We start from the raw sequence: 23,750 nt of genomic DNA, 5'->3' as shown, positions 1-23,750 counted from the left end.
GGAGTTTGAGGCTGTTATTGAGGGAGTTTGAGGCTGTTATCGAGGGGGGTTTGAGGTTGTTATCGAGGGAGTTTGAGGCTGTTATTGAGGGGGGTTTGAGGCTGTCATTGAGGGAGTTTGAGGCTGTTATTGAGGGGAGTTTGAGGCTGTTATTGAGGGGAGTTTAAGGCTGTTATTGAGGGGGTTTGAAGCTGTTATCGAGGGAGTTTGAGGCTGTTATCGAGGGGGGTTTGAGGTTGTTATCGAGGGAGTTTGAGGCTGTTATCGAGGGAGTTTGAGGCTGTTATCGAGGGGGGTTTGAGGTTGTTATCGAGGGAGTTTGAGGCTGTAATTGAGGGAGTTTGAGGCTGTTATTGAGGGGAGTTTGAGGCTGTTATTGAGGGGAGTTTGAGGCTGTTATTGAGGGGGGTTTGACGCTGTTATTGAGGGGAGTTTGACGCTGTTATTGAGGGGAGTTTAAGGCTGTTATTGAGGGGGTTTGAGGCTGTTATTGAGGGAGATTGAGGCTGTTATTGAGGGGAGTTTGAGGCTGTTATTGAGGGGGTTTGAGGCTTTTATTGAGGGGAGTTTGAGGCTGTTATTGAGGAGGGTTTGAGGCTGTTATTGAGGGGACTTTGAGGCTGTTATTGTGGGGAGTTTGAAGCTGTTATTGAGGGAGTTTGAGGCTGTTATTGAGGGGAGTTTGAGGGTGTTATTGAGGGAGTTTGAGGCTGTTATTGAGGGAGTTTGAGGCTGTTATTGAGGGAGTTTGAGGCTGTTATTGAGGGAGTTTGAGGCTGTTATTGAGGGGAGTTTGAGGCTGTTATTGAGGGCGTTTGAGGCTGTTATTGAGGGAGTTTGAGGCTGTTATTGAGGGGAGTTTGAGGCTGTTATTGAGGGCGTTTGAGGCTGTTATTGAGGGAGTTTGAGGCTGTTATTGAGGGAGTTTGAGGCTGTTATTGACGCGAGTTTGAGGCTGTTATTGAGGGAGTTTAAGGCTGTTTTTGAGGGGAGTTTGAGGCTGTTATTGAGGGAGTTTGAGGCTGTTATCGAGGGAGTTTGAGGCTGTTATTGAGGGGAGTTTGAGGCTGTTATTGAGGGAGTTTGAGGCTGTTATTGAGGGAGTTTGAGGCTGTTATTGAGGGGAGTTTGAGGCTGTTATTGAGGGAGTTTGAGGCTGTTATTGAGGGAGTTTGAGGCTGTTATTGAGGGAGTTTAAGGCTGTTTTTGAGGGGAGTTTGACGCTGTTATTGAGGGGGGTTTGACGCTGTTATTGAGGGGGGTTTGACGCTGTTATTGAGGGGAGTTTGACGCTGTTATTGAGGGGAGTTTAAGGCTGTTATTGAGGGGGTTTGAGGCTGTTATTGAGGGAGATTGAGGCTGTTATTGAGGGGAGTTTGAGGCTGTTATTGAGGGGGTTTGAGGCTGTTATTGAGGGGAGTTTGAGGCTGTTATTGAGGAGGGTTTGAGGCTGTTATTGAGGGGACTTTGAGGCTGTTATTGTGGGGAGTTTGAAGCTGTTATTGAGGGAGTTTGAGGCTGTTATTGAGGGGAGTTTGAGGGTGTTATTGAGGGAGTTTGAGGCTGTTATTGAGGGGAGTTTGAGGCTGTTATTGAGGGAGTTTGAGGCTGTTATTGAGGGAGTTTGAGGCTGTTATTGAGGCAGTTTGAGGCTGTTATTGAGGGGAGTTTGAGGCTGTTATTGAGGGCGTTTGAGGCTGTTATTGAGGGAGTTTGAGGCTGTTATTGAGGGGAGTTTGAGGCTGTTATTGAGGGCGTTTGAGGCTGTTATTGAGGGGGTTTGAGGCTGTTATTGAGGGAGTTTGAGGCTGTTATTGAGGGAGTTTGAGGCTGTTATTGAGGGGAGTTTGAGGCTGTTATTGAGGGCGTTTGAGGCTGTTATTGAGGGAGTTTGAGGCTGTTATTGAGGGGAGTTTGAGGCTGTTATTGAGGGCGTTTGAGGCTGTTATTGAGGGAGTTTGAGGCTGTTATTGAGGGAGTTTGAGGCTGTTATTGACGCGAGTTTGAGGCTGTTATTGAGGGAGTTTAAGGCTGTTTTTGAGGGGAGTTTGAGGCTGTTATTGAGGGAGTTTGAGGCTGTTATCGAGGGAGTTTGAGGCTGTTATTGAGGGGAGTTTGAGGCTGTTATTGAGGGAGTTTCAGGCTGTTATTGAGGGAGTTTGAGGCTGTTATTGAGGGGAGTTTGAGGCTGTTATTGAGGGAGTTTGAGGCTGTTATTGAGGGAGTTTGAGGCTGTTATTGAGGGAGTTTAAGGCTGTTTTTGAGGGGAGTTTGAGGCTGTAATTGAGGGGAGTTTGAGGTTGTTATCGAGGGAGATTGAGGGGGGTTTGAGGCTGTTATTGAGGGAGTTTGAGGCTGTTATTGAGGGGAGTTTGAGGCTGTTATTGAGGGAGTTTGAGGCTGTTATTGAGGGAGTTTGAGGCTGTTATTGAGGGAGTTTGAGGCTGTTATTGAGGGGGGTTTGAGGCTGTTATTGAGGGGGGTTTGAGGCTGTTATTGAGGGGAGTTTGAGGCTGTTATTGAGGGAGTTTGAGGCTGTTATTGAGGGAGTTTGAGGCTGTTATTGAGGGAGTTTGAGGCTGTTATTGAGGGGAGTTTGAGGCTGTTATTGAGGGAGTTTGAGGCTGTTATTGAGGGGAGTTTGAGGCTGTTATTGAGGGGAGTTTGAGGCTGTTATTGAGGAGAGTTTGAAGCTGTTATTGAGGGAGTTTGAGGCTGTAATTGAGGGGAGTTTGAGGCTGTTATTGAGGGGAGTTTGAGGCTGTTATTGAGGGGAGTTTGAGGCTGTTATTGAGGGAGTTTGAGGCAGTTATTGAGGAGACTTTGAGGTTGTTATCGAGGGAGTTTGAGGCTGGTATTGAGGGAGTTTGAGGCTGTTATTGAGGGGAGTTTGAGGCTGTTATTGTGGGAGTTTGAGGCTGTTATTGAGGGGAGTTTGAGGCTGTTATTGAGGGGAGTTTGAGGCTGTTATTGAGGGGGGTTTGACGCTGTTATTGAGGGGAGTTTAAGGCTGTTCTTGATGGGGTTTGAGGCTGTTATTGAGGGAGATTGAGGCTGTTATTGAGGGGAGTTTGAGGCTGTTATTGAGGGAGTTTGAGGCTGTTATCGAGGGGGGTTTGAGGTTGTTATCGAGGGAGTTTGAGGCTGTTATTGAGGGGGGTTTGAGGCTGTCATTGAGGGAGTTTGAGGCTGTTATTGAGGGGAGTTTGAGGCTGTTATTGAGGGGAGTTTAAGGCTGTTATTGAGGGGGTTTGAAGCTGTTATCGAGGGAGTTTGAGGCTGTTATCGAGGGGGGTTTGAGGTTGTTATCGAGGGAGTTTGAGGCTGTTATCGAGGGAGTTTGAGGCTGTTATCGAGGGGGGTTTGAGGTTGTTATCGAGGGAGTTTGAGGCTGTAATTGAGGGAGTTTGAGGCTGTTATTGAGGGGAGTTTGAGGCTGTTATTGAGGGGAGTTTGAGGCTGTTATTGAGGGGGGTTTGACGCTGTTATTGAGGGGAGTTTGACGCTGTTATTGAGGGGAGTTTAAGGCTGTTATTGAGGGGGTTTGAGGCTGTTATTGAGGGAGATTGAGGCTGTTATTGAGGGGAGTTTGAGGCTGTTATTGAGGGGGTTTGAGGCTTTTATTGAGGGGAGTTTGAGGCTGTTATTGAGGAGGGTTTGAGGCTGTTATTGAGGGGACTTTGAGGCTGTTATTGTGGGGAGTTTGAAGCTGTTATTGAGGGAGTTTGAGGCTGTTATTGAGGGGAGTTTGAGGGTGTTATTGAGGGAGTTTGAGGCTGTTATTGAGGGAGTTTGAGGCTGTTATTGAGGGAGTTTGAGGCTGTTATTGAGGGAGTTTGAGGCTGTTATTGAGGGGAGTTTGAGGCTGTTATTGAGGGCGTTTGAGGCTGTTATTGAGGGAGTTTGAGGCTGTTATTGAGGGGAGTTTGAGGCTGTTATTGAGGGCGTTTGAGGCTGTTATTGAGGGAGTTTGAGGCTGTTATTGAGGGAGTTTGAGGCTGTTATTGACGCGAGTTTGAGGCTGTTATTGAGGGAGTTTAAGGCTGTTTTTGAGGGGAGTTTGAGGCTGTTATTGAGGGAGTTTGAGGCTGTTATCGAGGGAGTTTGAGGCTGTTATTGAGGGGAGTTTGAGGCTGTTATTGAGGGAGTTTGAGGCTGTTATTGAGGGAGTTTGAGGCTGTTATTGAGGGGAGTTTGAGGCTGTTATTGAGGGAGTTTGAGGCTGTTATTGAGGGAGTTTGAGGCTGTTATTGAGGGAGTTTAAGGCTGTTTTTGAGGGGAGTTTGAGGCTGTAATTGAGGGGAGTTTGAGGTTGTTATCGAGGGAGATTGAGGGGGGTTTGAGGCTGTTATTGAGGGAGTTTGAGGCTGTTATTGAGGGAATTTAAGGCTGTTATTGAGGGAGTTTGAGGCTGTTATTGAGGGGAGTTGGAGGCTGTCATTGAGGGAGTTTGAGGCTGTTATTGAGGGAGTTTGAGGCTGTTATTGAGGGGAGTTTGAGGCTGTTATTGAGGGAGTTTGAGGCTGTTATTGAGGGAGTTTAAGGCTGTTATTGAGGGGCGTTTGAGGCTGTTATTGAGGGAGTTTGAGGCTGTTATTGAGGGAGTTTGAGGCTGTTATTGAGGGGAGTTTGAGGCTGTTATTGAGGGAGTTTGAGGCTGTTATTGAGGGAGTTTAAGGCTGTTATTGAGGGGCGTTTGAGGCTGTTATTGAGGGAGTTTGAGGCTGTTATTGAGGGAGTTTAAGGCTGTTATTGAGGGAGTTTGAGGCTGTTATTGAGGAGAGTTTGAGGCTGTTATTGAGGGAGTTTGACGCTATTATTGAGGGGAGTTTGAGGCTGTTATTGAGGGGAGTTTGAGGCTGTTATTGAGGGAGTTTGTGGCTGTTATTGAGGGAGTTTAAGGCTGTTATTGAGGGGAGTTTGAGGCTGTTATTGAGGGAGATTGAGGCTGTTATTGAGGGGAGTTTGAGGCTGTTATCGAGGGAGTTTGAGGCTGTTATCGAGGGGGGTTTGAGGTTGTTATCGAGGGAGTTTGAGGCTGTAATTGAGGGAGTTTGAGGCTGTTATTGAGGGAGTTTGAGGCTGTTATTGAGGGGGGTTTGAGGCTGTAATTGAGGAGAGTTTGAGGTTGTTATCGAGGGAGTTTGAGGCTGTTATTGAGGGGAGTTTGAGGCTGTTATTGAGGGGAGTTTGACGCTGTTATTGAGGGGGGTTTGACGCTGTTATTGAGGGGAGTTTGACGCTGTTATTGAGGGGAGTTTAAGGCTGTTATTGAGGGGGTTTGAGGCTGTTATTGAGGGAGATTGAGGCTGTTATTGAGGGGAGTTTGAGGCTGTTATTGAGGGGGTTTGAGGCTGTTATTGAGGGGAGTTTGAGGCTGTTATTGAGGAGGGTTTGAGGCTGTTATTGAGGGGACTTTGAGGCTGTTATTGTGGGGAGTTTGAAGCTGTTATTGAGGGAGTTTGAGGCTGTTATTGAGGGGAGTTTGAGGGTGTTATTGAGGGAGTTTGAGGCTGTTATTGAGGGGAGTTTGAGGCTGTTATTGAGGGAGTTTGAGGCTGTTATTGAGGGAGTTTGAGGCTGTTATTGAGGGAGTTTGAGGCTGTTATTGAGGGGAGTTTGAGGCTGTTATTGAGGGCGTTTGAGGCTGTTATTGAGGGAGTTTGAGGCTGTTATTGAGGGGAGTTTGAGGCTGTTATTGAGGGCGTTTGAGGCTGTTATTGAGGGGGTTTGAGGCTGTTATTGAGGGAGTTTGAGGCTGTTATTGACGCGAGTTTGAGGCTGTTATTGAGGGAGTTTAAGGCTGTTTTTGAGGGGAGTTTGAGGCTGTTATTGAGGGAGTTTGAGGCTGTTATCGAGGGAGTTTGAGGCTGTTATTGAGGGGAGTTTGAGGCTGTTATTGAGGGCGTTTGAGGCTGTTATTGAGGGAGTTTGAGGCTGTTATTGAGGGGAGTTTGAGGCTGTTATTGAGGGAGTTTGAGGCTGTTATTGAGGGAGTTTAAGGCTGTTTTTGAGGGGAGTTTGAGGCTGTAATTGAGGGGAGTTTGAGGTTGTTATCGAGGGAGATTGAGGGGGGTTTGAGGCTGTTATTGAGGGAGTTTGAGGCTGTTATTGAGGGAATTTAAGGCTGTTATTGAGGGAGTTTGAGGCTGTTATTGAGGGGAGTTGGAGGCTGTCATTGAGGGAGTTTGAGGCTGTTATTGAGGGGAGTTTGAGGCTGTAATTGAGGGGGGTCTGAGGCTGTTATTGAGGGAGTTTGAGGCTGTAATTGAGGGAGTTTGAGGCTGTTATTGAGGGGAGCTTGAGGCTGTTATTGAGGGAGTTTGAGACTGTTATTGAGGGAGTTTGAGGCTGTTATTGAGGGGAGTTTGAGGCTGTTATTGAGGGAGTTTGAGGCTGTTATTGAGGGAGTTTAAGGCTGTTATTGAGGGGAGTTTGAGGCTGTTATTGAGGGAGTTTGAGGCTGTTATTGAGGGAGTTTAAGGCTGTTATTGAGGGAGTTTGAGGCTGTTATTGAGGGGAGTTTGAGGCTGTTATTGAGGGAGTTTGAGGCTATTATTGAGGGGAGTTTGAGGCTGTTATTGAGGGGAGTTTGAGGCTGTTATTGAGGGAGTTTGTGGCTGTTATTGAGGGAGTTTAAGGCTGTTATTGAGGGGAGTTTGAGGCTGTTATTGAGGGAGTTTGAGGCTGTTATTGAGGGAGTTTAAGGCTGTTATTGAGGGAGTTTGAGGCTGTTATTGAGGGAGTTTGAGGCTGTTATTGAGGTGTTTGAGGCTGTTATTGAGGGAGATTGAGGCTGTAATTGAGGGAGTTTGAGGCTGTTATTGAGGGGAGTTTGAGGCTGTTATTGAGGGAGTTTGAGGCTGTTATTGAGGGAGTTTGAGGCTGTTATTGAGGGAGTTTGAGGCTGTTATTGAGGGAGTTTGAGGCTGTTATTGAGGGGAGTTTGAAGCTGTTATTGAGGGGAGTTTGAGGCTGTTATTGAGGGAGTTTGAGGCTGTGATTGAGGGAGTTTAAGGCTGTTATTGAGGGAGATTGAGGCTGTAATTGAGGGAGTTTGAGGCTGTTATTGAGGGGAGTTTGAGGCTGTTATTGAGGGAGATTGAGGATGTAATTGAGGGAGTTTGAGGCTGTTATTGAAGGAGTTTGAGGCTGTTATTGAGGGAGTTTGAGGCTGTTATTGATGAGGGTTTGAGGCTGTTATTGAGGTGACTTTGAGGCTGTTATTGTGGGGAGTTTGAAGCTGTTATTGAGGGAGATTGAGGCTGTTATTGAGGGGAGTTTAAGGCTGTTATTGAGGGGAGTTTGAGGCTGTTATTGAGGGAGTTTGAGGCTGTTATTGAGGGAGTTTGAGGCTGTTATTGAGGGGAGTTTGAGGCTGTTATTGAGGGAGTTTGAGGCTGTTATTGAGGGAGTTATGAATTTGAGGAAGGTGTTGATCATAAAGGAAAGCTCATGAAGCTGTTGAACTATCAGAAGTTGATTGGTTCCTCTATATTCCAGAAAGAAGGAAATCTGCCAGTTCTGTGTGGTCTGGCCCAGATCCCGTTCCTGAGACTCAGCATGGGCTTTAATTCACCATAACCCCCATGGAATCACTGACCTTCACCCAAGTAAAAACACACACACACCCGCACAGAGACACACACCCGCACAGAGACACATACACATTTACACTCACACTCACACACACTCAGAGACAGACACACACAGACATACACACACTCCCCACACACAGGTGAACACACAGACACAAATACTCACACATACAGAGACACACATAAACACTCCCCACACACAGGCACGCACACACACACACACACAATCACAGAGGGATTTAACTATTAACTCGGTAGAATTTCTGAAACCATTTTTTTAAGCAGAGTGAGAGTTCCTGCAGTGACAATGGAGTTGGTTTGCATTAGAACAGCATTTACTTGCTTTTCATTTGGAGAGTCAGGAATTGTTTTTTTTTGGCTCAGGCAGACACCCATAAACTGGAAAGGTGTTGGGTTCAGTTCCTGGTTGAAGTTCAGTGTAAGAACAATATGTTGGAAAGATTTGGAGGCAGTCTGCAGGGGAGCTGGCTCACATCAGATGTAAGAACAGACCATCCTGGTAAAAGCAGTTAGTTCAGAACAATTGATCAACTCAGTGAAAGAGTTTGAGTTATAAATTCAAGACCAGAGGTGTTTGGTTAGAACCATGAAAAAGTTATTTGAAGCTAAGAAGGTTTAAGCTCTGAGGAAGGGTCACTCAACTGGAAACGTTAACTTTGATCTCTCTCCACATATGTTGCTAGACCTGTTGAGCTTTTCCAGCACAATGTTTTTATTTGAGTGTGTAAAGGTTAAATTTGTTGTGTGAATAATCAAAGAAGAGGATATCAAACTCTCAAGACCAGGAATTGAAAGAAACCATGAATTAAAACCGATAGATATGATAGCGAAGGTATCTCTCTGGTATTTGAATATTATAGAGTGACGGTGTTGTTTAGATGGTTTTGTTCTGCCAACTGTTTCAAAATATTTCAAATTCATTTATATGTAAATGTTTTTTTTTTAATCTTCATTTGCTTTGTGAAATAAACTTCTGTTTTATTGTGAAAAACACATTCGTAGCATTGTGTATTTGTGTTTCAGGGAGGGACCAGCATGTTAATATAAAGGCAAACAAAATATGATCCAGTAAGCAAGGTTTCAATCTGACCGTCATGACAGCACACACTCACACACACACATACACACAGAGCACACAGAGCACACAGAGCACACAGAGCACACACACACAGACACAGACAGACACACCTACATACATACAGAGATACACAGACATACAGAGCACACACACACACAGCACACAGACAGACACACATACACACAGAGACACACAGACACACAGAGCACACACAAACACGCACACAGACACACATACATAGACACACACAGCACGCACACACACAGCACACAGATACAGACAAACACACATACACACATACAGAGATACACAGACACACAGCGCACACAGACAGACACACATACACACAGAGACACACATAGCACACACACACAGAGCACACAGACACACACACACACACACAGACATAGACAGACACACAGAGGCATACACACAAACCCAGAGACAAACACATACACCCACACACAGAGCACATACACACAAACACAGTGACACAGAGTGATGCATACAAACTGACATACACAGACACAGACTCACACACACAGAAACACATTCCCTGTGAGTCCCTGATAAGTCTATATTCCTGCTCCCACCCTCAGGTTAAGAGGTGAGCCGTCGCTTACCCATGAAATACGCGGTGATCTTACACATGGCCTGCCCAAAGATGAAGTCTCCCAGCAGGTTGGGGATGAGAGTGAATGGCATACAGAAAACAGCCACCATCAGGTCACTCAGGGCCAGTGAGAGCAGGAAGGAGTTGGTGACTGTCCGCAATCTCTTGTTGAGAATCAGCACCAAAATAACCATTGTATTGCCGAAAACACTCAGGAGGAAGATGATCGAGTAGAGAAGGATTCGGACGGTGTAATCAAGGTCTGCAAAGACAGACAAGGACCAGGAATGAAACAGCTCATTCTAAACAGAAGACAGTGACAGGAAGCTAACAGAGCCTCCTCAGCCCAATGGGATAATTCACCATCAAACACCAAACCCACTACCTCCCAGCTCCTGCAGCTACCCAGTGAACCCAACCCTGACCTTGACCCTCATTTGCAGAAACCAACTGCAAGCACAGCAAGATCCCAGGCATAGTGCTGCTTTCCCCATTGTCAGAGGTAACCATTGACCAACTCTTCCTCAATCATTGCCCCAGGAACCTGGGACCAGAGACCATTCAGCCTCTTGAGACTGCTGTGCTGTTCCAGACCATGGCAGAATGCCAACATGAACACTACATTGCCACCTGAAACCCACATCGACCTCATCTATACTACCCTCTGGTTTAGTAAAGCTGTCAACCGAATTAAAGAGCCGTTACACTCTGTCCCACCCACTTCTGTCGGACAGAAGATATAAAACTCTGAATACAGGGACCAACAGATGCAAGAACGACTCCTTCCCTGTTGTTATCAGAGTTTTGAATGGCCCTCTTATATGTTAATTCTGATCTCTCACTGCACCTTCTCGACAGCTGGAATACTGTTTTCCGCACTTGGCCATTCTGATGCACTCGTACAGGACAATCTGCCTGTGTAACATGTACCTTGGTACATGTGACAGGAATAAATCAATCCACATCAAACTGAAGAATCAGACTGAAACACATCAACCTTAGGCTTATTAATGTTGAAGGACTGAGCTTTCACAGCAAGAGGTCATTGGAAACATTCACCTCCTCTCAGTGAAGATGTTGCTCCACATCCCAGTTACACATGATTCATCCCTTAATTAACACTGACTCTCCGACAGTGCGGCACTCCCTCAGCACTGACTCTCTGACAGTGCGGCAGTCCCTCAGCACTGACCCTCCGACAGTGCAGCACTCCCTCAGCACTGACTGTCAGACAGTCCGTCACTCCCTCAGCTCTGACCCTCCCACAGTGCGGCACTCCCTCAGCACTGACCCTCCAACAGTGCGGCACTCCCTCAGCACTGACCCTCCAACAGTGCAGCACTCCCTCAGCACTGACCCTCCGACAGTGCAGCACTCCCTCAGCACTGACCCTCCGACAGTGCAGCACTCCCTCAGCACTGACCCTCCGACAGTGCGGCACTCCCTCAGCACTGACTCTCCAACAGTGCGGTACTTGCTCAGCACTGACCCTCCGACAGTGCGGCACTCCGTCAGCACTGACCCTCCGACAGTGCGGCAGTCCCTCAGCACTAACCCTCCCACAGTGCAGCACTCCCTCAGCACTGACCCTCTGACAGTGCCCACTCCCTCAGCATTTACCCTCTGACAGTGCGGCACTCCCTCAGCACTGACCCTCCGACAGTGCAGTGTGAATCTGACACAGTGGGATTTGAACCCAGGCCTCCAGGACATTAATTGTGTCGGTGGACTGAAAGGCCTGTTATTTCCCCAGTAGGGCAACGCGTCCCTATCCTGCTCATGTGAGTGTCACCTCTTGATGACTTTATGAAAGGAATATCATTCCGCAGTCTCCACATGGACAGGACATGCTGAAAACCCCAATCAGGCAGAATCGTACTCAATGGGGGAGCAGGCCCGAGGGGCCGAATGGCCTGCTCCTGTTCCTTGTCTGTTTGTTTATGTCACTCAGTTGGCAGAGACACTAACTGATCAAAAATCACATCAATGCAGAGCTGTTGGCCCCTCAGTCAAGCATCTTTGTGAGGGGTATGAGGCCATTCAGCCCATTCTGTCTGTGACAGTCAGAGCTGTAGAATGACCTCTCTTTGCACATTTGTCATGGGAACAGCAATTGGCCATTCAGCCCATCAAGCCTGCCCCACCATTCAATACCATTGTGGCTGATCAGACATTTCAATAGGTTTTACTCAGCCCATCCCCATAACCCTTTATCCCACCAATACTCAGAAATCTACAATCTCAATCTTAATCATTCTCAGGGAGAGAGAATTGCAAAGGTTCACAACCCTCTGGGTAAAAACAATTCTTATCGCCATCCGAAATGACATCCCCCTATTTTTAAACTGTGCTCTCTCATCTCGACTCCGAACCAGGGGGAACATGCAACCTGCATATCGATAAGTATTTTGTAGGTTTCAGTGAAATCATCTCTCATTCTCTGAAACTCTGGAGAATACGGCCCCAGTTCACCCAACCCCTCTTCTTTGGACAATCCCATGATCCCAGGAACAAGTCTGGTGAACCTCTATCGCATTTACTTTATGGCAATCATATCTTTCCTGAGAAAAGGAACCAGAATTGCACAAAGTACTCCAGGTACAGTCTAATCAAGCTCCTGGACAGTCACAGCAAGACTTCAGGGAACTCCTGCCTGACTTGGGGAACTGTTCAGGAGGTTGGGCTGAATCCACTGGGGTTTAGAAGAATATGAGATGTTGTTATTAAAATATCTAAGATCCTGAGGGATGGGACAAAGTTGGAGAGTCTGCCAATCTGGGAGGGTTCCTCAGGTATGGGGAGGGGTAGCCTGGAATCGGGGGGGGGGGAGCAGGGTTTAAGAAAAAAAAGAGTTTCCCTTTTAAGACATGGATGAGGGAACTTCTTGCCGGTCAGAATCTGGAATTCTGAAGTCTCGGCCGGGAATATATTAACCGAGTGCTGACAGTTAATCCAGTGAAAGCTTCTGGGAAAACATAGGGAAATGGAATTGAAATCTCAATCAGGTCAGCCACCATCATGTTAAATGGTGCAGCACGATCGAGGGGCAGAGTGGCCTTATCCTGCTCCTGAATCCAATGTTCTGATGTCCTGTTCCTCAGAGCTGGTCAGACTGATCTCCCTCTGCCAGGAGACGGTGAGGACTGCAGATGCTGGAGATCAGAGCTGAGAGTGTGGTGTTGGACAAGCGCAGCAGGTCAGGCAGCATCTGAGGAGCAGGAGATGTCCATTCCTGATTAAGGGCTTTTGCCCGAAACGTCGACTCTCCTGCTCTTCACATGCTGCCTGACCTGCTGTGCTTTTCCAGCACCACACTCTCGACTCTGATCTCCCTCTGCCCACCATCTACCCACTGTCCTCAGCACCAGGCACAATGCCAGCTCACTCCTCATTGAACAACCTCTACCTCCAGCTTCGAGAATTCACTCCAACTCGCTCGGGTTAAAGCACACCAGCCCATAGCAGTGGGACCAGTGCACACAAACCATCAGGCACTGAGAAGCATCTCGCTTTATATTCATTCAGTCACTGTGCACTTCAACACCACATACAACAGCTGAAGCCAAAACATTGTGTATTTTCACAAAGCAGGTAGGTATAGCTCTTGGAGCTAAAGGAGTATGGGGGGAGGGGTTAACTAGGATGATCAGTCATGACCACATTAAATAGCAAGGCAGGTTTGAGGGCCGAATGGCCCACTGCTGCTCCTAGCTCCTCTGTTTCTATGATTGACCAGAGGCCAGACAAGAGTCACGCACACTGCTGTGTGTCTGGAGTTACATGGTTAGTCATAGAGATGTACAGCACGGAAACAGACCCTTCGGTCCAACCCGTCCATGCCGACCAGATATCCCAACCCAATCTAGTCCCACCTGCCAGCACCCGGCCCATATCCCTCCAAACCCTTCCTATTCATATACCCATCCAAATGCCTTTTAAATGTTGTAATTGTACCAGCCTCCACCACATCCTCTGGCAGCTCATTCCATACACACACCACCCTCTGTTGCCCCTTAGGTCCCTTTTAAATCTTTCCCCTCTCACCCTAAACCTATGCCCCCTAGTTCTGGACTCACCTATCCAAGGGAAAAAAACTTTGTCTATCACCCACCCCTCATGAATTTATTAAACCTCTGTAAGATCACCTCTCAATATCCTATGCTCCAGGGAAAATAGCCCGGACTGGACTGGGTAAGGACAGTAGATTTCCCTCCTTAAGGAACATTAGTCACCCAAATGGGTTTTCTGGCAACTGACAATAGTTCTTATTAATTCTTTTAAACCCATATTTCCACTGAATTGAAATGTCCCCATCTAGATGTTGGAATCTAACCCATGTCATCAGAACAGATGAATAGACAAATTTTTTTCCCTGAAGTGGGGGAGTCCAGAACCAGAGGGCATAGGTTTAGGGTGAGAGGGGAAAGATATAAAAGAGACCTAAAGGGCAACTTTTTCACGCAGAGGGTGGTACGTGTATGGAATGAGCTGCCAGAGGATGTGGTGGAGGCTGGTACAATTGCAACATTTAAGAGGCATTTGGATGGGTGTATGAATAGGAAGGGTTTGGAGGGTTATGGGCCGGGCGCTGGCAGGTGGGACTAGATTGGGTTGAGATATCTGGTAGGCATGGACGGGTTGTCATCCTGGGGCTCAGGATGACTTGCCCAGTGTCACTTGCCCCTCCCCCTGGCACATCACCAGGGCAATGGGAAACACTCAGAAAACAAGCCTACTGAACAATGACCAAGGGCCCAACATGCTCTCAGTGTTTCAGTTTAACACTGATCCTGGGAAAGAAACAGTAAGAAAAATGGCAAAGAAGTTTTGAACATTTCTCTGATGTACAGAGCACTGAAAGACAAAGAATTCTGACATCACTGATTGTTCTCGTATCAGTTATGAATATCTCCGCAGCTCCATCCATCAGTCCAACGACAGTTTAATTACACACCGAGTGCCTCCGCTAACTGGATGAATCACAACTAAAAGCATTCCTGCAAATAGCTTCTGGGCCGGGGGAGTGAAATCAACAGGAGTCACTGACAGAGAGGGAGGTTGTTTTCAATTTATTCAGCGTGTGTGGGTAGCATCGGGAAACCTGCACTGAGACACAGAAAAAGCTGCAAAATACTCAGCAGGTCAGGTAGCAGCTGTGAAGCGACAGAAACTGCAGTCATGTTCAAAAGGAGGGCTCAGATTAGATTCCCTACAGTGTGGAAACAGGCCCTTCGGCCCAACCAGTCCACACTGACCCTCCGAAGAGTCACCCACCCATACCCATTTCCCTCTGACTAATGCACCTAACACTATGGGCAATTTCCCATGGCCAATTCACCCAACCTGCACATCTTTGGATTGTGGGAGGAAATCAGAGGAAACCCACGCAGACACGGGGAGAATGTGTAATATCCACACAGACAGTCACATGAGGCCGGCATTGAACCTGGGACCCTGGTGCTGCGAGGCAGTAGTGCTAACCACTGAGCCACCCGCCAAGTGAAAACAGGCTGAAGATGCTGGGATTGTCTCCTTGGAGGGCAGAAGGATGAGGGGAGATTTGATCAAGGTTTTCAGATTCATGAGGGGTCTGGACAGAGGGAACAAGGAGAAACAGTCCCCAATGGGGGGGGGAAAGGACAAAGAATTAAAGAATGCAGATTGAAGGGGATTGATCAAAGAGTTAATGGAGACAAAGGGAGATCCAGACGGAGAGAGAGTCAAGATGGTGGAACCATAACCCATTTGAGGAGAAAGTGAGGTCTGCAGATCCTGGAGATCAGAGCCGAAAATGTGTTGCTGGAAAAGCGCATCAGGTCAGGCAGCATCCAAGGAACAGGAGAATCGATGTTTCGGGCATAAGCCCTTCTTCAGGACCCATTTGAACCTGACAGGAGGAACTCACTAAATTAGATCAGAGGCTTTGGAGCAATGAAGGGAGAGGATGGGGCATAATAAATCACTCCTTCTGAAAGTCAGCACTGACACATAAAAATTAACCTTAAAATAATTCACATCCACACTCTGCACTGTCAGCAACATATCCATGGTCGCAGGGTCAGTGCTGAGGGAATGCCGCACTGTCACAGGGCGGGGGTTAAGGGAGGTCTGCACTGTCAGAGGATCTGTATTGAGGTAGCACCACACTGTCGGAGGGTCAGTGCTGAGGGAGCACCGCACTGTCGGAGGGTCAGTGCTGAGGGAGCACCGCACTGTCGGAGGGTCAGTGCTGAGGGAGCACCGCACTGTCGGAGGGTCAGTGCTGAGGGAGTGCCGCACTGTCGGAGGGTCAGTGCTGAGGGAGTGCCGCATTGTCGGAGGGTCAGTGCTGAGGGAGTGCCGCATTGTCGGAGGGTCAGTGTTCTATCACTTCTATCTAGGAGGACAAGGTCTACAGGTACGTGGGATCCCAACGCCCTGCAAGTTCCCCTCCCTGAGGGCATTGTGGGTCAACCTACAGCACATGGATTGCAGCGGTTCAAGAAGGCAGCTCACCCCCATCTTCTCAAGGGGTAACTAGGGACGAGCAATAAATGCTAGGCCCAGACAGTGACACCCACGTCCAGGGAATGAACAAGTAATCATATAAATGCCAGCCCATTACAGATGGAAATGGGAGAGTTTATAAAATACAACTGTAATAATAAAAAAGCTAAATAAATACATTGTGGCTATCTTCATTGAGGATGTCTCAAATGCTCTGTCTGCAATAATTAATTTTCAACATGGTAAAAATAAAGATGGAATTGAATATTAGTAAAAAGGTCACCTTGGATAAAATTAATGGGACTGAAAATCGATAAATCCCAGGCGCATGTGGGTTCAAAGAATTCGGAATCAACCACCTGCCAACAGCCACTTCATTCGGTGAAAGTGTCGTAAGATTGTAAAGGCCGGGAGCAGGAGGAGGCCGTTCGGCCCATCGAGCCTGCCCTGCCATTCAATAAGATCATGGCTGATCTTTTCGTGCCCTCAGCTCCACTTCCCCGCCCTCTCACCGTATCCCTTAATTACTTAACTGTTCAAAAGTCTATCTATCTGAGCTTTAAAAACATTCAGCGAGGTAGTCTGAACTTGGCGGGGAATTCCACAGATTCACAACCCTCTGGGTGAAGAAGTTCCTCCTCAGCTCAGGCTGAAATCTGCTCCCCGATATTTCCAGGCGATGCCCCCACCCCACCCCACCCCAGCTCTAGTCGAGTACACGTGTCTCTCAAGTGCAAGGTTGGAAATGTCACAGCATTGTTTAAGAAAGGACGGAGAGAGACGCCGGGCACCTGCAGACCTGTTAGCCTGAACACAGGAAGACAGAAACTACTGGAATCTATTGTTGAAGGATATTTGTGACCTTTCAACAGTCATTGTCTGACTGAACCCAGGCAGGGTTGCACCCGGAGGACTGTGGGAAGGTTTGGTCATCCTGCTTAAAGAGAGATAGACTTACCATGGAGGGGGTGCAGAGGAGGTTCACCAGACAGAGATGGTGAGAGTGTCCTGTGAGGAGAGATTTTGGAGAATGGACCATCTCTCGAGATTAGAAGAATAAGGATTTCATAGAAACTTATAAAGTTTTTACGCCTGACAGGGTAGGTTTTCCCTGATTCTGGGGTGTAGAACCAGGGGGCACGGTCCCATATAAGGAGGAGGTTATGTTGGACTCCGATGAAGAGGAACATCTTCATGAAGAGTTCAGTGGGGAGTGTTTAGAATTCCCGACCCCAGAGACTGTGGACGCTCCTTCACTGGGAAGGTTCAGGCTGAGATTGACAGGTTTCCAGTTACTCGCAGGAACGAGCGAGTTCCTCTTGTTAACACAGACGTATGGTTTGGAGTGAGGTGATCAGGTGTAATCTAGACTAGCAGAGCTGGCTCAATGGGCTGAATGGCCTGTTCCTGCATTCCTGAGACAATCATCAATAAATCCAATCAGAGGTTCAGGGGAAATGATTTCACCCAGACAGCGAAGTAAAGGAAGATCCCACTCACATCGGGAGTGGTCAAGGAGAATAATGTCAGTGTGTTGAAGGGGAAGCTGTATAAAGCCGTGGGATGAAAGGATTGGAAGGAGATGGTGATGAAGGGATGTCAGGGCCAGGAGCTGACAGGAGCCTCATGAGGAGCAGAAACAGAAACATGGAATCGAGGGGCTGAATGGTAGGTTCCTGTGCTGTAATGTTACAGTCATAGAGATCTACAGCACAGGAAAATACCTTTCGGCCCAATGAGTCCGTGCCAGTCAGAAACAGCCATCTAGCTATTCGAAGCCTGTTTCCTCACACTTCACCCATGAGCCTTGTCATCTCAATACTTTGTAAATGTTCAAAGTTTGTGCGAAGATTTGTAGCTCGGGTGCTCGTTGCTGTGGTTCTGTTCGCCGAGCTGGAAGTTTTTGTTGCAAACGTTTCGTCCCCTGGCTAGGTGACATCATCAGTGCTTGGGAGCCTCCTGCGAAGCGCTTCTGTGGTGTTTCCTCCGGTGTTTATAGTGGTCTGTCCCTGCCGCTTCCGGTTGTCAGTTTCAGCTGTCCGCTGTAGTGGTTGGTATATTGGGTCCAGGTCGATGTGTTTGTTGATGGAGTTTATGGATGAATGCCATGCCTCTAGGAATTCCCTGGCTGTTCTCTGTCTGGCTTGCCCTATGATAGTAGTGTTATCCCAGTCGAATTCATGTTGCTTGTTGTCTGCGTGTGTGGCTACTAAGGATAGCTGGTCGTGTCGTTTCGTGGCTAGTTGATGTTCATGTATGCGGATTGTTAGCTGTCTTCCTGTTTGTCCTATATAGTGTTTAGTGCAGTCCTTGCATGGTATTTTGTACACTACATTAGTTTTGCTCATGTTGGGTATCGGGTCCTTCGTTCCGGTGAGTTGTTGTCTGAGCGTGGCTGTTGGTTTGTGTGCTGTTATGAGTCCTAGGGGTCGCAGTAGTCTGGCTGTCAGTTCTGAGATGCTCCTGATGTATGGTAGTGTGGCTAGCCCTTTTGGTTGTGAATTCACTACAAGAGTATACAGGAAAGCCACACACACAGACCAAGTCCTAAACTATGAAAGTAATCACCCCAACACACACAAACGAAGCTGCATCAGGACACTATTCAAAAGGGCCACAACACACTGCAGTACACCAGGACTGCAAAAAGAAGAAGAGGAACACCTATACAAGGTATTCGCCAAAAACGGATACCCGCGCAACTTCATCAGCAGATGCCTAAGAGAAAGACCACGGAACGAGGACATACCACAACCCAAAGGACTAGCCACACTACCATACATCAGGAGCATCTCGGAACTGACAGCCAGACTACTGCGACCCCTAGGACTCATAACGGCACACAAACCAACAGCCACGCTCAGACAACAACTCACCAGAACGAAGGACCCGATACCCAACATGAGCAAAACTAATGTAGTGTACAAAATACCATGCAAGGACTGCACTAAACACTATATAGGACAAACAGGAAGACAGCTAACGATCCGCATACATGAACATCAACTAGCCACGAAACGACACGACCAGCTATCCTTAGTAGCCACACACGCAGACAACAAGCAACATGAAATCGACTGGGACAACACTACTATCATAGGGCAAGCCAGACAGAGAACAGCCAGGGAATTCCTAGAGGCATGGCATTCATCCACAAACTCCATCAACAAACACATCGACCTGGACCCAATATACCAACCACTACAGCGGACAGCTGAACTGACAACCAGAAGCGGCCGGGACAGACCACTATAAACACCGGAGGAAGCATCAAAGAAGCGCTTCGCAGGAGGCTCCCAAGCACTGATGATGTCGCCTAGCCAGGGGACGAAACGTTTGCAACAAAAACTTCCAGCTCGGCGAACAGAACCACAACAACTTTGTAAATGCTCAGGGTTTCTGCTTCCTCCCCCCCACCACAGGCAGGATGTTCCAGATTCCCACCACCCTCTGGATGAACACCTCCTGCCCTTTAGCTTAAATCTCTACCCTGGTCACTGAGCCCTCCATCAAGGGGAAATGTTTCTTCCTAGCTATGTCCCTCATTATTTTATAAATCTCAATCATGTCCCTCTCAATCTCCTGTACTCTAAGGAAAACAACCCCAATCTAGATTCACCACCTTTAAGTACATTTAAGTCGTCATTGGACAAGCATATGGACGTACATGGAATAGTGTAGGTTAGATGGGCTTCAGATTGGTATGACAGGTCGGTGCAACATCGAGGGCCGAAGGGCCTGTACTGCGCTGTAATGTTCTATGTTCTATCCAATCTCTTCATCAGTGAAAGTCTCCAGCCCAGGCAACATCCTGGTAAATCTCCCTCTGCACCCTCTCCAGTGCACTCACACCCCTCCTGCAATTCCAGAACTGCACACAGTACACTCACTGTGGTCTGACTAAAGTTTTATACAGTTCCAGCATCACCTCCCTGCTCTTAAACACTACACCTTGACTAATAAAGACCAATCTTTCATAATGCCTTCTTGACCACTGCATCCACCAGCCCCACGACCTTAAGTGTCCATTTGACATACACACCAAGGTCCCTCTGATCCTCTGTGCTCCCCAAGATGCTGCCATTTGTTATATATTCCCTTGTGTTGCTTGAGCTGTCTAAATGCATCACCTCACATTTACTTGGATTGAAGTCCATTTGTCATTGATCAGACCATCTACATCCTTCTGTAACCCTAATGCTATTCTCTTCACTATTTACCAACCCAGTAGTTACTCAGCATTCAATCACTATGGTACTGCTGTGAATCGACTAACCTTTGCTGTGAAACTCATTCACCTGACGAAGGCTCATCAACCTGAAACGTGAACTCAGTTTCTCTCTCCGCAGACGCAGTCAGACACTGAGTTTCTCCAGGACTTCCTGCTTTTGTTCGGTTTAGTGCTGCTGTCATCTCTCTGGACAGCTGTGTCCCCATCTGAGTCTACCTTCAGGACGGAGCTCACCTTCACTCTGAACGGCCTCACTCTGCCAGGGCTAGTATCTCATCAGCTGAGCTCAGGACCAGCTACTCTGCACCATAGACAAGCTGCTGGGGAAGTGGGAGAGTCTAGGTCTAGAGGAACATCAGCTCAGAGGAAGGAGTCACCGACTGAAGACAGGGATGAGGAGGAATGTCTTCTGTCGGGGTGGGGGGGGTGAACCTGTGAAATTCTTTACTGCAGAGGGCTGTCAGGACCAGGTCATTGAGTATATTCAAGGCTGAGAAAGACAGAGTTCTAATCAGGAAGGGAATCAAGGGTTATTGGGAAAACGCAGGAAAGTGGAGTTGAGGATGACCAAATCAGCCATGATCTCATTGAATGCCAGAGTAGACTTGATGGGCTGAATGGCCTACTTTTGTTCCTGTGTGTGATGGAGATGGTTCACTCATTCTCTGAGTGAGGGAAACCTGACGAACCTCACCAGTCTAGCGCCCAAGTGACTCCAGTCCCAGAGCAATGGCGCTGGCCCTGAAATGGACCAGTGATTGACTCAGTTCAAAGGGCAGTTAGAGATGGGCAACAATGTTGGCCTTGCCAGAGAAGGCCACATCCTGGGAACAATATCAACAAGGCTGCTATATAAATGTATACGTTAAACAGGTTGGGACTCGACTCACAGGAGTTTAGGGTCAGATGTCACAGACACCGGGTTATATCCAACAGGATTATTGGAGCTGTTGGAGCACAGACTCTGGCCGGTGTCGTGTGACTTCTGACCTTGTCCAGCCCAGTCCAACACCGGCACCTCCACATCATCACTGGAGTTGAGAAGAATGGGAGGTGACCTCATTGAAACATATATCAGATTCTGAACGGGGCGAGACGATGTTTCCCCTCACAGGGGAATCTAGGAGCAGAGGGCACAGCCTCAGAATAAAGAGGCACCAAATTCAGACTGAGATGGGGAGGAATGTCTCCTCTCTGTGAGGTTTCAGAGTCTTTGGAGCCCCTTGTCACAGAGAGAGCTGTGGGGGCAGAGTCCGTGTGGATATTTGAGGCTGAGACAGATTCTCGATCAGTCGGGGGACCGAGGGTTACTGGGAAAGGGCAGGAAGGTGGACATGAGGAATGTGGGATCAGCCAGGATACTATTGAATGGGGGAGCAGGCACAAGGGGTTGAATAGCCTCCTTCTGTCCCTATTTCTGATAGTCTCATGGTCAGAAGTGTGAGAACTTTTGCGGTAAAGTGGCAGCATCCCTCCCCCTAGACGAGGAGGGCTTGGGTTTAAGTCCCAGGTGCTCCAAGGTGTTATCAATACTCAACTGAAATATGAAAGCGCTTTGATGAAATCACCTAGAAACCAGTTGGCGCAGGAGGCTGGCAATGTGCCCGTCACCCTCCCCCTTATTAGAACGACCCTCCTCTCACCCAGACATCAGTGATGGACAATTCCACCACCTGTTCCTTTATAAACAGGGCGGTTCACTCCAGAATGCCAGTGAGGAGTAAGTCCCTGCACAAAGACAGAGCCTGGAATGTTACACCAACAGGTAACACAGACATTTAAACACAGATACGCCTTTCCAATCGGAACTGGAATCTTAATGTGATTATTTCACAAAATGAACAACAGCTGTGAGGTCCTCCCTCAGCACTGACCCTCCGACAGTGCGGCACTCCCTCAGCACTGACCCTCCCACAGTGCGGCACTCCCTCAGCACTGACCCTCCGACAGTGCGGCACTCCCTCAGCACTGACCCTCCGACAGTGCGGCACTCCCTCAGCACTGACCCTCCGACAGTGCGGCACTCCCTCAGCACTGACCCTCCGACAGTGCGGCACTCCCTCAGCACTGACCCTCCGACAGTGCGGCACTCCCTCAGCACTGACCCTCCGACAGTGCGGCACTCCCTCAGCACTGACCCTCTGACAGTGCGGCACTCCCTCAGCACTGACCCTCTGACAGTGCCCACTCCCTCAGCACTGACCCTCCGACAGTGCGGCGCTCCCTCAGCACTGACCCTCTGACAGTGCGGTACTCCCTCAGCACTGACCCTCTGACAGTGCGGCACTCCCTCAGCACTGACTCTCCGACAGTGCGGCACTCCCTCAGCACTGACCCTCTGACAGTGCCCACTCCCTCTGCACTGACCCTCTGACAGTGCCCACTCCCTCAGCACTGACCCTCTGACAGTCCAGCACTCCCTCAGCACTGACCCTCTGACAGTGCCACTCCCTCAGCACTGACCCTCTGACAGTGCCCACTCCCTCAGCACTGACCCTCCGACAGTGCGGCACTCCCTCAGCACTGACCCTCCGACAGTGCGGCACTCCCTCAGCACTGACCCTCCGACAGTGCAGCACTCCCTCAGCAGTGACCTTCTGACAGTGCGGCACTACCTCAGCACTGACCCTCCGACAGTGCGGCACTACCTCAGCACTGACCCTCCGACAGTGCGGCACTTCCTCAGCACTGACCCTCCGACAGTGCGGCACTCCCTCAGCACTGACCCTCCGACAGTGCGGCACTCCCTCAGCACTGACCCGCCGACAGTGCGGCGCTCCCTCAGCACTGACCCTCCGACTGTGCGGCACTCCCTCAGCACTGACCCTCCAACAGTGCCCACTCCCTCAGCACTGACCCTCCGACAGTGTGGCACTCCCTCAGCACTGACCCTCCGACAGTGCGGCACTCCCTCAGCACTGACCCGCCGACAGTGCGGCACTCCCTCAGCACTGACCCTCCGACAGTGCCCAATCCCTCAGCACTGACCCTCCGACAGTGCGGCACTCCCTCAGCACTGACCCTCCAACAGTGCCCACTCCCTCAGCACTGACCCTCCGACATTGTGGCACTCCCTCAGCACTGACCCTCTGACAATGCGGCGCTCCCTCAGCACTGACCCTCCGACAGTGCGGCACTCCCTCTGCACTGACCCTCCGACAGTGCGGCACTCCCTCAGCACTAACCCTCCGACAGTGCGGCACTCCCTCAGCACTGACCCTCCAACAGTGCCCACTCCCTCAGCACTGACCCTCCGACAGTGCAGCACTCCCTCAGCACTGACCCTCCGACAGTGCGGCACTCCCTCAGCACTGACCCTCTGACAATGCGGCTCTCCCTCAGCGCTGATCCTCCGACAGTGCCCACTCCCTCAGCACTGACCCTCTGACAGTGCGGCGCTCCCTCAGCACTGACCCTCTGACAGTGCCCACTCCCTCAGCACTGACCCTCCGACAGCGCGGCGCTCCCTCAACACTCAGTGAGGAGTCTGATCCACCCCCACAGTTTCTGTGCTGATTCGGTGAGCGGCTGTGGGTGTGGATGACTGGGTCTCTCGTTGTCCTGGTGAAGCTGGTGGTCAGTTTTGTTCCTTGTTGAGATTTTCAGCAGTTCACTGGGCCTGGTATCTCACTGTGACATTAATCACACTCAGACCTCATTCCCTGTCGTCATGGAACTCTCTCTTTCCTGAATGTTTACCCAATTCCCTTTGGAAATTCTGAT

At 48.9% G+C, this 23,750-nt stretch overlaps 1 protein-coding gene across 3 annotated transcripts in view; it reads right to left on the bottom strand.

Moving 5' to 3' along the window:
• LOC122546929 (cholecystokinin receptor-like) overlaps positions 1-23,750 on the bottom strand; it is an 87,412-nt gene that overhangs the window by 44,643 nt on the left and 19,019 nt on the right. For 2 of the 3 annotated variants that reach the window (XM_087987815.1, XM_087987816.1), the window contains exon 2: positions 9,321-9,572. The exons of the other annotated variant lie outside the window; for it this stretch is intronic. In XM_087987815.1, the coding sequence (XP_087843941.1) occupies positions 9,321-9,572 (252 nt within the window). The remainder of the gene's footprint in view (positions 1-9,320; positions 9,573-23,750) is intronic. 3 annotated transcript variants of the gene reach the window in all.

This window comes from Chiloscyllium plagiosum, unplaced genomic scaffold (assembly GCF_037043375.1).
Source record: "Chiloscyllium plagiosum isolate Xiang-an unplaced genomic scaffold, Cpla_swu_hap1 HiC_scaffold_6, whole genome shotgun sequence".
NCBI classification, from domain to species: domain Eukaryota; kingdom Metazoa; phylum Chordata; class Chondrichthyes; order Orectolobiformes; family Hemiscylliidae; genus Chiloscyllium; species Chiloscyllium plagiosum.
Note: the sequence above shows the minus strand (reverse complement) of the source record. Positions and strands in the feature narration are given on the sequence as shown.